General features: G+C 34.2%; 1 protein-coding gene across 5 annotated transcripts in view; it reads right to left on the reverse strand.

Moving 5' to 3' along the window:
• The window catches only part of arhgef6 (Rac/Cdc42 guanine nucleotide exchange factor (GEF) 6), a 40,354-nt gene that overhangs the window by 14,308 nt on the left and 13,357 nt on the right, over positions 1-12,689 (reverse strand). For all 5 annotated transcript variants that reach the window (XM_051127074.1, XM_051127073.1, XM_051127071.1 and 2 more), the window contains exons 4-11: positions 11,183-11,301; positions 7,607-7,811; positions 7,446-7,516; positions 7,261-7,355; positions 7,033-7,128; positions 5,131-5,253; positions 1,750-1,888; positions 1,603-1,662 (exon numbers count right to left, since the gene is read on the reverse strand). In XM_051127074.1, the coding sequence (XP_050983031.1) occupies positions 1,603-1,662; positions 1,750-1,888; positions 5,131-5,253; positions 7,033-7,128; positions 7,261-7,355; positions 7,446-7,516; positions 7,607-7,811; positions 11,183-11,301 (908 nt within the window). The remainder of the gene's footprint in view (positions 1-1,602; positions 1,663-1,749; positions 1,889-5,130; positions 5,254-7,032; positions 7,129-7,260; positions 7,356-7,445; positions 7,517-7,606; positions 7,812-11,182; positions 11,302-12,689) is intronic.

Here is a 12,689-nt window from a genome sequence, read left to right on the forward strand (position 1 = left end):
CAATACAGAAAAAAATATGTGTAAAATTCTGAAATATTATTACAATTTAAAGTAACGTCTTTCTATTTTAATATGTTTTAAAATGTAATTTATTCCTGGGATGGTAAAGCTGAATTTTTAGTATCATAACTCCAGTCTTCAGTGTCACATGACCCTCAGAAAATATGCTAATTTGCTGCTCAAGAAACACTTCTTATAATTATCAACGTTGAAACCATAATACTTTTTTTCAGGATTTTTTTGATAAATGCAAAGCTCAAAAGAACAGTATTTATTTGAAGCAGCTGAATAAAGCTATTCATTTTTACAAAAAAAAAAAAGTTTTAGACATCTGTTTTAGTGCTTAATTCTTAGACATCAATGGTCTCAGATAAGCATGTAATGATTTTAAACACTGAGAAATAGTGAACTATGAGCATTAAATGTCACCTTTTAATGTCAAATGTGACCACAAAACCAGTCATAACAGTCCATTTTAAACTGTGATTTATATATCTGAAAGCTGAATAAATTCCCATTGATTTATGATTTGTTAGGATAGGACAATATTTGGCCAAGGTACAACTATTTGAAAATTTGGAATCTGAGGGTGGAAAAAAAAAAAAAAAAAAAGAATCAGAATATTGAGAAAATCACTTTTAAAGTTGTCCTTTAAAGTTCTTAGCAATGCATATTACTAATCAAAAATTGAGTTTTGATATATTTACGGTAGGAAATTTACAAAATATCTTCATGGAACATGTTCTTTACTTAATATCCTAATGAATTTTGGCATAAAAGAAAAATCAATAATTTTGACCCATACAATGTATTGTTGACTATCGCTACAAATATACCCGTGCTACTTAAGACTTGTTTTGTGGTCCAGCATGACAAATTACCGTAACGCTAAAATAGGTATATTCAAAAACCGAACATGCTCGCTACCGCATGATAACCTGGAACACAACGGTCCATTCGGAGTGGGAGGTCACTTCTCCATATTTCCAGGCATTGCATTCATGTTCCTAAATGTTGCTTACTTCTCAAAGCGATTTACAATAAAGTGCACCAATCATCTCATCGGCAAATACCATTATAGGTAACTGAACGAAAAACATAGGTAAAGGGGGGAAGACCAAGTCTACATGACACCTCCACTAGTGAGATCTAAACTATGAGGATGGGACTCTCCCTTACCTGTCAAAAAGAACAAATGAAACTGTTCCACAGAACACAAGTTAAAAAAAAAAAAAAAAAAATCACCTACTACTATAATTTTCTTTGCAGAGACATTTGACCTGAGAAGCAACTGTATATGGAATGACTCATGTTTCCTCAGCCTTTTTTAAGTTATAGAGGCACTCTTGCAAAACCTTAACCTTTACATTTCATGTAACAGCAAAATCTCCTCCAACCTGTAAAGTGCAGTGAACCTGCTGTGCGGTTTTAGAGATGAGGTTATAAAGGAATTAGAGAGAAAAGACTCAACATGTTTTGCACCATGACAGGAAACCTCTCACAGTGGTCAAAACTGAGAAGTTAAGTCAAATGGATTTTATAGAAAGCTTTCGTTGTCAGACAATCACTAAATGGCAAATATGACAGATAACTGAGACATACCACAAGATTTTTAAATGCAACGGTTGCTTTGAGAATGTCACTGTAATCTGGATGCGCTTCCTATGAGAAAAGAAAAGAAAGAATCCGTAAATATTATAACTTATGAAAAGACTCACGGGCATTCACAGTCTTAGAGCTTACTGTTACCTCCACATGTCGCTCAAGCTCCTGCAGGAGGGTGGGGTACTTGTCGAGCCTCATGAAGGGTCGGCTCAGGCTGGTGGTCAGGGTTAGGATACCAGGAGCACTGGCACCTTGACTCTCCATGAACTTGTCCAGCTCCTCACTGTTCAGGGAAATGCAAAGCATTTTTTATTTGATTTATTTGCTGTTTCTAGATCAGCACATCAGGGTCAAAAACAGTATCTTCATTTTAAAATTTAAGTTAAACTACTGTTTAAAATTAATCAAAGCTTTTTACACATAAATATGAATATAAGTCAATGGCGATTCCTCCGAGGAGGCAAGGGAGGCAGTGCCTTCCTCAAACTACTGAGTGACAAAAAAAATCGTAGTACAAAAATAAATCAACGCCAATATTACAAAATATAACTTAAAAAGTGTATAAATCACTTGCTTTTCTAAAGAAACATCATCCAACAGCGACACCAGCAGGTAAAATTACAGAAGTCTGTGTCTTTTGGAATTTTAAATCGAATTTTAAGGGACCTCTCTCTCGTGCTTTGATTGGATATGACTGGTTATGTTTGGCTGTGATTGGTTCATGCGATAAATCCCGCCTCTTGTGTTTCAATTATTTCGATTGTTACTGCCTTGAGTTATTATTTTGGAATACATGTAAAATGCTAAAAAACACTAACTTTAGGATATTCATACCTGGCTTTAATAAACAGAATAATGATTACACTGTTAATGTAAAAATATAAAATATAATTTTACCCTTTTTCTGAGTGTTTGATTTAAACCTATTTGGGATTAGTATTTTTTTTTAATTGACACTTTTATTCAGCAAGGATTAATTAAATTGATCAAAAGGTGTCAGTAACGTCTTTTTCAACACTGGCAACACTAAGAAATATTTCTTGAGCACTAAATCAGGATATTACAATGATTCCCGAAGGATCTTGTCACACTCAGGACCTTAGTAATGATACTGAAAATTCAGCTTTGCATCACAGGAACAAATTACATTTTAAATTATATTACAATAGAAAACAGTCATTTTAAACTGTAATAATATTTCACAATATTAATGTTTGTACTGTATTTTTGATTTTAAAAAATGCAGCTTTGGTGAGCATAGGAAACTTCTTTCAAAAACATAAAAAAAAATCTGACCCCAAATTGTTGTATAAACAAACGGACATTATTAAGTATTTTGAACATTTTAGGTACACTTTAAAATGTTTGCCTTTGCATTCATACTAAAAATTATAACAGAAATAAACACTGAGGCATATCAACAATGCTTTCTCATATAACCATAACAATAGCAAGTGTTTTGGGGAAGGTGACAGAATGGGTGTGAAGAGAAAACTAGATGCTGAATTGTGATAAACTAAAGTAAGACAAAAGATGAATCATCTGAAAGCATGCCTTGAATACACGATCGAACAATGGAAAAATGCTGCAACAATTCTGCAGGGTGATATGCAAGTGAGCAAACACAATCAAAAGTGTGTTCTTCTGCCTCCATCAGCATAACCACAGCTATAGATATCCTGTTGGGTTAGTGCTGTTTCCTGTGTGTGTGAGGCATGCCTTTTCACTCTCTCCTTCTGTCGTGGAGCATTCTGAGGTGGAAGGAGAAAACTAGCAGAAACCCTTGTTGTACTTCATCATACAGGAAGTGTGTAAAATGTGGCTCAGACATTTCTGAATACATGTGAAGTTTACTAGTACAAACCAAAGAAAAAAAATGTTAAAAATGGAAATAGGGCAGTGGTGTAAAGCGACGTAAAGGCAAAAGGGAGATTTGCTTGTTTAGTCACTTAGCTCAGTGAGACATAAGTGATTGAAAGATTGGTAGTGACACCTGGTGGCTCATCTTTATATTAAAAAGACACTTGTGACAAAAAAAAAAAAATATATATATATCTGTGTCACTAGTGTCAAACAAACAAAGCGATGTTTTGCAAGCTTAAGTCAGCCTTTAGGAAGACAAAACCAGTCATATACCAGTCACGTATTTTATAAATTTCCTACCGTAAATATATCAAAACTTAATTTTTGATTAGTAATATGCATTGCTAAGAACTTCATTTGGACAACTTTAAAGGCGATTTTCTCAGTATTTTGATTTTTTTTTTTTTGCACCCTCAGATTCCAGATTTTCTAATCTATCTCGGCCAAATATTGTCCTTTCCTAACAAATCATACTTCAGTGGAAAGCACCTCAGCCTTGAGGTGATGTATCAATCTCAAATTTAAAAAAATAAAATAAAATTGACTCTTATGACTGGTTTAGTGGTCCAGGGTCACATGTGATATTAAAATGGAATATATGTGGATATTAACTGGAACTAGTGGGAGACAAAATATTTTATGGCATCTTTTCCATATCAATCCTTTTTTGCTCAGAAACCACTCTTTTTGCACTCTCACAAATTATGCCCTCTTGTGAACAATGTGGAGATGTGCTCAGAATCTACTGATTTATGACTGCTCTCTGCTGTTCTTTGTATCACAATTCAGACTTTACACTAATTCTTTACATTTTGTGACATGCTTCTTTTAAAACCAAATGACTCCAAATAGAATTAAAAAATTAACCACTTCACCCCTTACTCAAAATAGCGTGATATTCTGGTAACACTTTACAACAAGATTCTGTTTGCTAACATTAGATAACTACTGTACATTAGTCAACAAACTAACAATAAAAATACTTCTAAAGCATTTATTAAAGCTGCAGTCCATAACTTTTTGACACTCTAGTGGTTAATAAACAGAACTGCATGCGTCCTGTGGAAGAACTTTGTAGCTGGAGCTACTTCTCTTTGTTTATGTCTATGACAAGTCACACAGGTACTGGGCTACTCTGCAGCAGTTACTACCAGAAACAGTCTAAAATAGTCAGAATATAAAAACTTATTATAGGTGTAGCATAGTAATTCCGGATAAGCCAAAAATCAAGGTTTGGAAAATGGATTCATGATGCACTCACTTATTATATACATTTTGTAAATTTTGAACACAAAAAAGTTACGGACTGCAGCTTTAAATTTAGCTATTGTTAATTTCAAAATGTACTACTACATAATTAAAAACAAAAACTATATCTGTTAATATTATTTAAGGGACCTAAGCTAACAATAATGAACAGTTGTATTTTTATTAAATGTAAACAAAAGCTCAACAGTACTTGGAGTACTTATGTGCAGTCTTCATAAAACTTCAGTTAAACAGCTTGATTCATTTGAATCACATTTACAGTTTATTTTTGTACTTTTGAAGTTTTTGTGGAATGAGAAGGGTTTCATGAAAAATATGTTAATTTGTGTTTTAGAAGATATAAAGTCTTATGTTTATGGAACATCATGTCAATGACAATTTGTGAATACTGACCTGTGATCAGTCAGCACAGAGACTGCAGAAGGATGGCTGGAGCAGTAGGACAAGTACAGTGTTCTGATCTGACACATCAGGTTCAGGTAACAACCGCCAATCCGCTGCTGGCACTCTGGCATTCTGCAAGGCAAAAAAAAAATAAAAAATACACAGATCAGCTCTGATACACTACCTTACTTTTACTTACTTTATACTTTTTATTTGATATCAAATAACCAGGGTTGGGGAGTAACTAGTTACATGTAACAGTGTTACGTAATTTAATGACAAAATAAATGTAACTGTAATCCATTTTTTGTTTAGTGATAGCTGTTCATGAGTCCCCTGTTTGTCCTGAACAGTTAAACCTGCTGTTCTTCAGAAAAATCCTTCAGGTCCCACAAATTCTTTGGTTCTTCAGCATTTTTGTTTCTTGGAACTCTTTCCAACAATCACTGTATGATTTTAAGATCCATCTTTTCACTCATATGCAACTATTACAGAAGCTTCAAATGCTCACTGATGCTCCAGAAGGAAAAACGATGCTTTAAAAGCCAAAGGTGTAAACTTTTTAACAGAATGATGATGTATACATTTTTCTTATTTTGACTAAATATTATATTTATTTCATTTAGTACTGCCCTTCAGAAGCTACAGCAGATACATGTTTCCCAGAAGACAAAAGTTAAATTTACCTTGATCTTCAAATTCAAAATGTTTTCAGCCCCCGGCTCTTAAGGCATTGTGTTTTCAGCGTCAAAAGATAGATCTTAAAATCATACAGTCATTGTTGGAAAGGGTTCAAATACACAAAAATGCTGAAAAACCAAAGAATTTGTGGGATCTGAAGGATTTATCTGAAGAACAGCACAGTTTAACTTCAGGACAAACAAGGAACTCATGAACAACTATCACTAAACAAAAACAAAAAACAAAACACACAGCTGTGGATCATTCAGGTAACAACACAGTATTACGAATCAAGGGAATGTAAACTTTTGAACCAGGTCAGGTCAGTACTAAATAAAAAATAACATGCATTTTGTATGATCCCTCTTATTTTGCTAAAATAATTAACATTTTACAAATTCTGCAAGGTGTATGTAAACTTTTGACTTCAACTGTAATTGATTTCTTTATTTCTTTCCCAATTTTCACTGACTGCTCTTGCATTGACAACAATGTTTCAGGAGTTTAGGACACACCATAGGACACATGCTTATCTGATAACTGTTTTATTTCCTATTTGGATTTATGTATAATGCTTTATTTTTTTAAGATTAGCTGTTTTTCCCCAAGGCATTGTTAGATGTTTTCTCATACTGTATCTATGCATAAATTTCAAAAACAGCATCACAGCCACTAACTATTTCTTGTTATGATTTTAAATCTGTATTTAACCTCAGAATAATCTCAAAGTAAAAAGAGAAGCTAAAGTCTGACTTTGTGTTGGCTGTGTTTAAAAATGAAATTATTAGAATCTTAATTCAAGTGATGAAGGACTTTGAAAGTCCAACAGTAATGAGTGTTCAGTACTACTGTAAGGTTAACCCTGCCTGGTTTAAATGTTTGGGAATGATTAACAGTTGAAAACATTCATTAGAAATTCAGAAAAGTAATCAAATGTACTCCAATTACATTACTTTAATAAAGAGATACACAACTTATTACATTTTAAATAAGGTAACTTCTAATCTGTAATCTATTACATTTCCAAAGTAGCCTTCCCAACACTGCAAATAACCTAGGATTTTAAAGTGGTATAGCATGGATATGGACATGTTACAAATATGTGACACAAAGCCACCACTAGATGGCGCTGTATTATCCAAGGGTATGACTTCCTGTGAAAAACAGAGAATTAAGCAGTCATTTGAGTATATGAAGACTGAAATAAAAACACTGAAACACAGCTCTTACTTGGAGCACTCCTCTAAGGCAAGACACAGTCCCTGTTGGAACGAGAGGATGTCCTCTAAATTCCCACTCAGACTGGAGCAGTCCGCACTAGACAGCCTGCAGAGAGAGCCGACAGAAGAGTCATTATGCTCATGGGGTCTCATTGACTGACCCAGCTCCCAAAATGTCAATCGGCTTTGCTATAAAAGGCTCTCTGATGACATGGTAACGTCTGAGTTTTTCTCTTACTTGTCACTAGCCTGTAGAGGGCGCAGGTAGCAGCCCAGTACCGTCTGCAGCTCTTTGACAAACTCTCTCTCGTGCTCCAAGACGTCTTGTACCACCTGAAAAACAAACAGAGCATTCAAATAAGAACTTATAATTTCCTTTACATATCCTTTTTGGAATTTGTTAATGCGTTTACAAGAACTTACCACATTGTAATAATTTTTAGTGAGCTGAGGAACGTCAAGTCCTTTTACTGCTTTTGGAGAAATTGGTTTCTCTAAAGGGGAAAAGAAAGAAGAAGAAACCACTAGAGCAAAACTTCCAACAATGCGAACATGTAAGAGAATATCTTGTATGGGCCACTCACCACATGGCTTGACCTCTCGGACATAATTACTAGGGAACCAGCCGGTTTTCCCATTAAGGGTTCCCTCCCACCATCCACCTTCCTCCTGGCGTGTGACATGGATCAGCTCGCCCTTGCTGAAAGACAGCTCGTCCTCATTGTTCTGCTTGAAATTGAAGCGTGCCTTGACCACCAGCTGCCCGCCACCTCCATTCTCCGACATGTCCTGGACACAACAGCAACAGGTGAAGAAATTCAGTAGTATTCAGTGTTTCTTAAATCATGATTTTAATTGTGATCACAACACCACTCTAATTTCTGCAGGTCACATTTCTACAAAGGAAACTGTCATCTACATCCACATATAGAAGTAAATAATAAATGCCTTGAGAAAATATTAAGATCCTGGACAAATCCCTAATAATGAGAATAAGTTGTCTATGGGAAGCTAGCAACATTAAATGATTAGGGCTGGGAAACAAAACGTGTTAATTTTTGTGCTTAACAGTTGCTGTTTATCTTTAAAAATAATGAACAGCATCTAGTGGGTTTATTATTTATTTATTGTGAAAATTAATGCGCAAAATTAACTGACAGCTCTCATTCAGACCGAGTACTGACAGAGACAGAAACATGAGCCAACACTGCATGGTTAAATAGGTTAAATATTACATTTATTACAATGGGTTAATGCGAATACAGTTTTAAATATTCACTTCAATGCTGTCATGATATTTGTAATGTTCTGTAATGGTTAATAACTAAATAAAACCATCTTATAATTTGCAGTTTAGGCCAAGCTTTCAATGTTTTGTTTTATTTTTCCACAATAATTTGGAGATTCAATGTGAAAATATTCATGATCACAAATTTCAACATTGGGGTTGATTATTCATGAGTAACTACATAAACCCATGCATTTAATTATTTTTTCTCTCAACAGCTCTATTATTAAAACTACTTAAAGGAGAAGTCCACTTCCAGAACAACAATTTACAGATAATGTATTCATCCCCTTGTCATCCAAGATGTTCATGTCTTTCTGTCTTCAGTCGTACAGAAATTATGTTTTTTGAGGAAAACATTTCAGGATTTTTCTTCATATAATGGATATGATACAATGCCTGAGGTTGAACTTCCAAGATGCAGTTTAAATGCAGCTTCAAACAATCCCAAATGTTATAAACGATTCCACCTGAGGAAGAAGGGTCTTATCTAGCGAAGCGATTAGTTATTTTCATAAAAATAATACAATTTATATACTTTTTAATCTCAAATGTTCTATGTATTCTAGCTTAAGACAGTTAGGGTATGTCGAAAAACTCTGACCGTATTTTCTCCCTCAACTTTAAAATTGTCCTATATCGCTGTTTTACCTTTTTTGTTAAGGGTGTTTGATCTTCTTTGCATGTTCACTTTGCAAAGACTCGGTCGGAACTTGTGCAACAATGTAGGATGATTTTGAAATAATTTTTGAAGTTGAGGGAGAAAATACGGTCTGAGTTTACCCTAACTGTCTCGAGCCAGAATACACAGAGTTCAGGGAGAGAAAGACAAGATGAGCGTTTGAGATTAAAAAGTATTTAAATTGTATTTTTTTAAATGAAAATAACCATTCGTTTCGCTAGATAAGACCCTTCTTCCTCGGCTGGGATCATTTGAAGCCGCATTTAAACTGCATTTTGAAAGTTCAAACTCAGGGCACCATGTCAGTCTATTATATGGAGAAAAATCCACTGGACTTCTCCTTTAAGTACTAGGTGGCAAAATTGTTATTATTCACATTATTCATCCATTATTATGTTATGAGGTTAAAACAGTAATTCTGAACAAATAATAAATTAATATATATTATATATTAATTATATATATAATATATAATTAATATATATATATATATATATATATATATAATTTTCTCGAATATAATGCAGAATCAAATGAGATTGAATATAATGTTATATTAATTAGATTGAACATAATGAAGAAAGCACTGATAATCTTATTGAGGTTATTTGCGTACTCAAGTTCCTTAAAGGATTAGTTCACTTACAGAAAAAAAAAAAATCCTGATAATTTAGGGTGTGTTTACACTTCTAGTTCGGTTTGTTTGGTTCATTTGGTCCGGACCGAAAAGGAAAATAATACATTTGGTCTGCTTAGCATTCACACTGGCATTTTTGACAGCAAACCTAAAGATACTCAACCTAAAGGCATAGTGATATGTTCATAACCTGATTGATCGGGTTGAATGACGTATATTTTCTGTCACCAAACACTCCAAACAAAAGGAAAAGGTGCGTTCGACTTGAATCGGCACTGTGGGTGTATGACATCACAGTACCCAATGACTGATCTCCAATACACCTAATGCCATCTGCTGGACTAAGCGAGCTGTATATGATTTTATTTTTACCACCTGTGAACTCACAAAGAGCTCATAAAAGGCACTTTACCTCCTTGTTGCTCCATGTTTGCCCTCTGCTCATTTTGTTGTGGATATACCGCTTGTTCCCTTCGTGAAATCATGTCGCATAACGTATTTGGTCCGTGTTGTGTTCACATATCATTCGAACTGCACCAGAGTTCGTTTGGAAGCGGACAGAGACCCATCTTTTTAGCGGTCTCGGTCCGCTTGTTTGGTGCACACCAGGGTTCAGATAGCAGTGTTCACACTTACTCAAATAAATCGCCCTAACAGAGCAATCAAACCAGAGTTCGTTTTAATCGAACCAAACAGGACAAGTGTGAACACACCCTTACTCACCCACTTCATCCAAGATGTTATGTCTTTCTTTTTTTCAGTTGAAAAGAAATGAAGGATTTTGAGGAAAACATTCCATGAATTTTATCCCAGCTAAGATAAGGGTCTTATCTAGCGAAAAGATCGGTTATTTTCTAAAAAAAAAAAATTACATACTTTTTAACCACAAATACTTGTCTTGTACTAGCTCTGCAATGTGTGACTTTACGCATTACATAATCACGTTTAAAAGGTCATGCACGGTTAGATCTTCATCTGTGTACTCCAGTACTTCAACTTCAAAATTTTACCCTTTTTTTACCCTTTTTGTAAAGGACGTTTGACTTTCTTTGCATGTTAGCTTTGTCAACACTGGCTTGGTACTTCTGCCTATGTCAAAAATACGTGATTACGTTCCAATGTGACTACATAAAGCATTAGGTTGAGCTAGTGCAAGATGAGCATTTGTTGTTAAAAAGTATCGATCGGATTGCTAGACCCTTATTCCTCAGTTGGGATCATGTTGGCTCCCATTGAAGTCCACTATATGGAGAAAAATCCTGAAATGTTTTCCTCAAAAACCTTAATTACTTCTCAACTGAAGAAAGAAAGACATGAACATCTTGGATGACATGGGGGTGAGTAAATTATCAGGAAAGTTTTATTCAAGAAGTGAACTAAACCTTTAACAGGCATTCTAAAAAACTGGGTATTACATTTAAGATTACATTAATCTGTCATTTTTATTATGTTTTGGCATTAACTGAAAAATTTAAATTACTTCTCCAAGAACGTTTTGTTGTCATAAAAGACAAACTGGTATCAGCCTTTGCAGAAGTGTTCATATTTCTTACCACAGCTTTTGACTGCCTCCGTAAAGACTTGCTGGACTTTAAGGTGGAAACAGGTTGTGAAGGGGCTGACAGGCTAGGAACAGAGGCACTGGACTGTGGACATGATCTTTTAGGGGTATCTGTTTACAATGAGAAAACAAAAGAGAGGTTTTAAACATACAAAACAGAAAGCTTTTAACTGATAGTATTTCTCACGTGCAGAGTGCATATATATTTGTGGGTGATCACTGGTTTATAGGTTTACTGATGTGGATACAGAAAGTCCTGGGCAAGGTTATTGACTCTACAGTTCAGTTCAGAGGTGATTCTGTACCCGTGTACTCATTTTTAGGTACAGCATGACTTGCTGCACTTGGGAAATAGATGATTGACATCCATAAAAATATGAAGCAGCATTAGCAAATGTTCCCATCTTTGATTTTTCATACAATGTGACATTCAAATGCTGTATGATTTACTGTCACATCATATTTCACGTCATGAGGTGTCCAAATTTGTTTAACCACATCTAGGAGCGTAAGAATTCACACTACTATTAATGAACAAGAAACAGTACAGTTTAAAGGTTTAGGGATTGTTATTAAAATATATATATTTTATTTCAGCAAGGATGCATTAGATTGATTAAAAATGACAGTAAAGACTTATAATGCTATAAAAGATCTCTATTTCGAATTGGAATCTCGATTAATCCAAAAATCCTTTTACAAAAATATTAAGCAGCACAACTGTTTGATACAAAATTAAAAATGTTTCTTGAACAGCAAATCAGCATATTAGAATGATTTCTGAAGGATCATGTGACACTGAAGAGTGGAGTAATAACATTTAGCTGAACATTTAGCTTTGTCATCACAGGAATAAATTACATTTTAAATAGTAATATTTCATAGCATTACTCCCTGTACTGTATTTTTGATCAAATAAATGCAACCTTGGTCAGACTTTTCAGACTTGGTAGCGTATGGTTTTGTATTTATTTTATGCCAAGTTCCATTAGCAAAAATAGTGCAAAAACCAAAGCAACTGACTTTTCTAGCTTGTATCATTTGTGACCCTGGACCACAAAACCAGCCATAAGAAGCACGGGTATATTTGTAGCAATAGCCAACAATACATTGTATGGGTCAAAATCATTGATTTTTCTTTTATGCCAAAAATCATTAGGATATTAAGTAAAGATCATGTTCCATAAAGCTATTTTGTAAATTTCTTACCATAAATATATCAAAACTTAATTTTTGATTAGTAATATGCATGGCCAAGAACTTCGTTTGGACAACTTTTAAGGTGATTTTCTCAATATTTTGATTTTTTTGCATCCTCAGATTCTAGATTTTCAATTAGTTGCATCTTGCCCAAATATATATTTATTTATTTTTATTTATTCAGCTTTCAGATTATGTATAAATCTCAGTTTCAATAAATTGACCCTTATGACTGGTTTTGTGGTCCAAAGACATATTTAACAAAAATATACAAACTTTTTTTTAAACAATGCATTACA

Source organism: Labeo rohita, chromosome 14 (assembly GCF_022985175.1).
Source record: "Labeo rohita strain BAU-BD-2019 chromosome 14, IGBB_LRoh.1.0, whole genome shotgun sequence".
Lineage (NCBI taxonomy): Eukaryota > Metazoa > Chordata > Actinopteri > Cypriniformes > Cyprinidae > Labeo > Labeo rohita.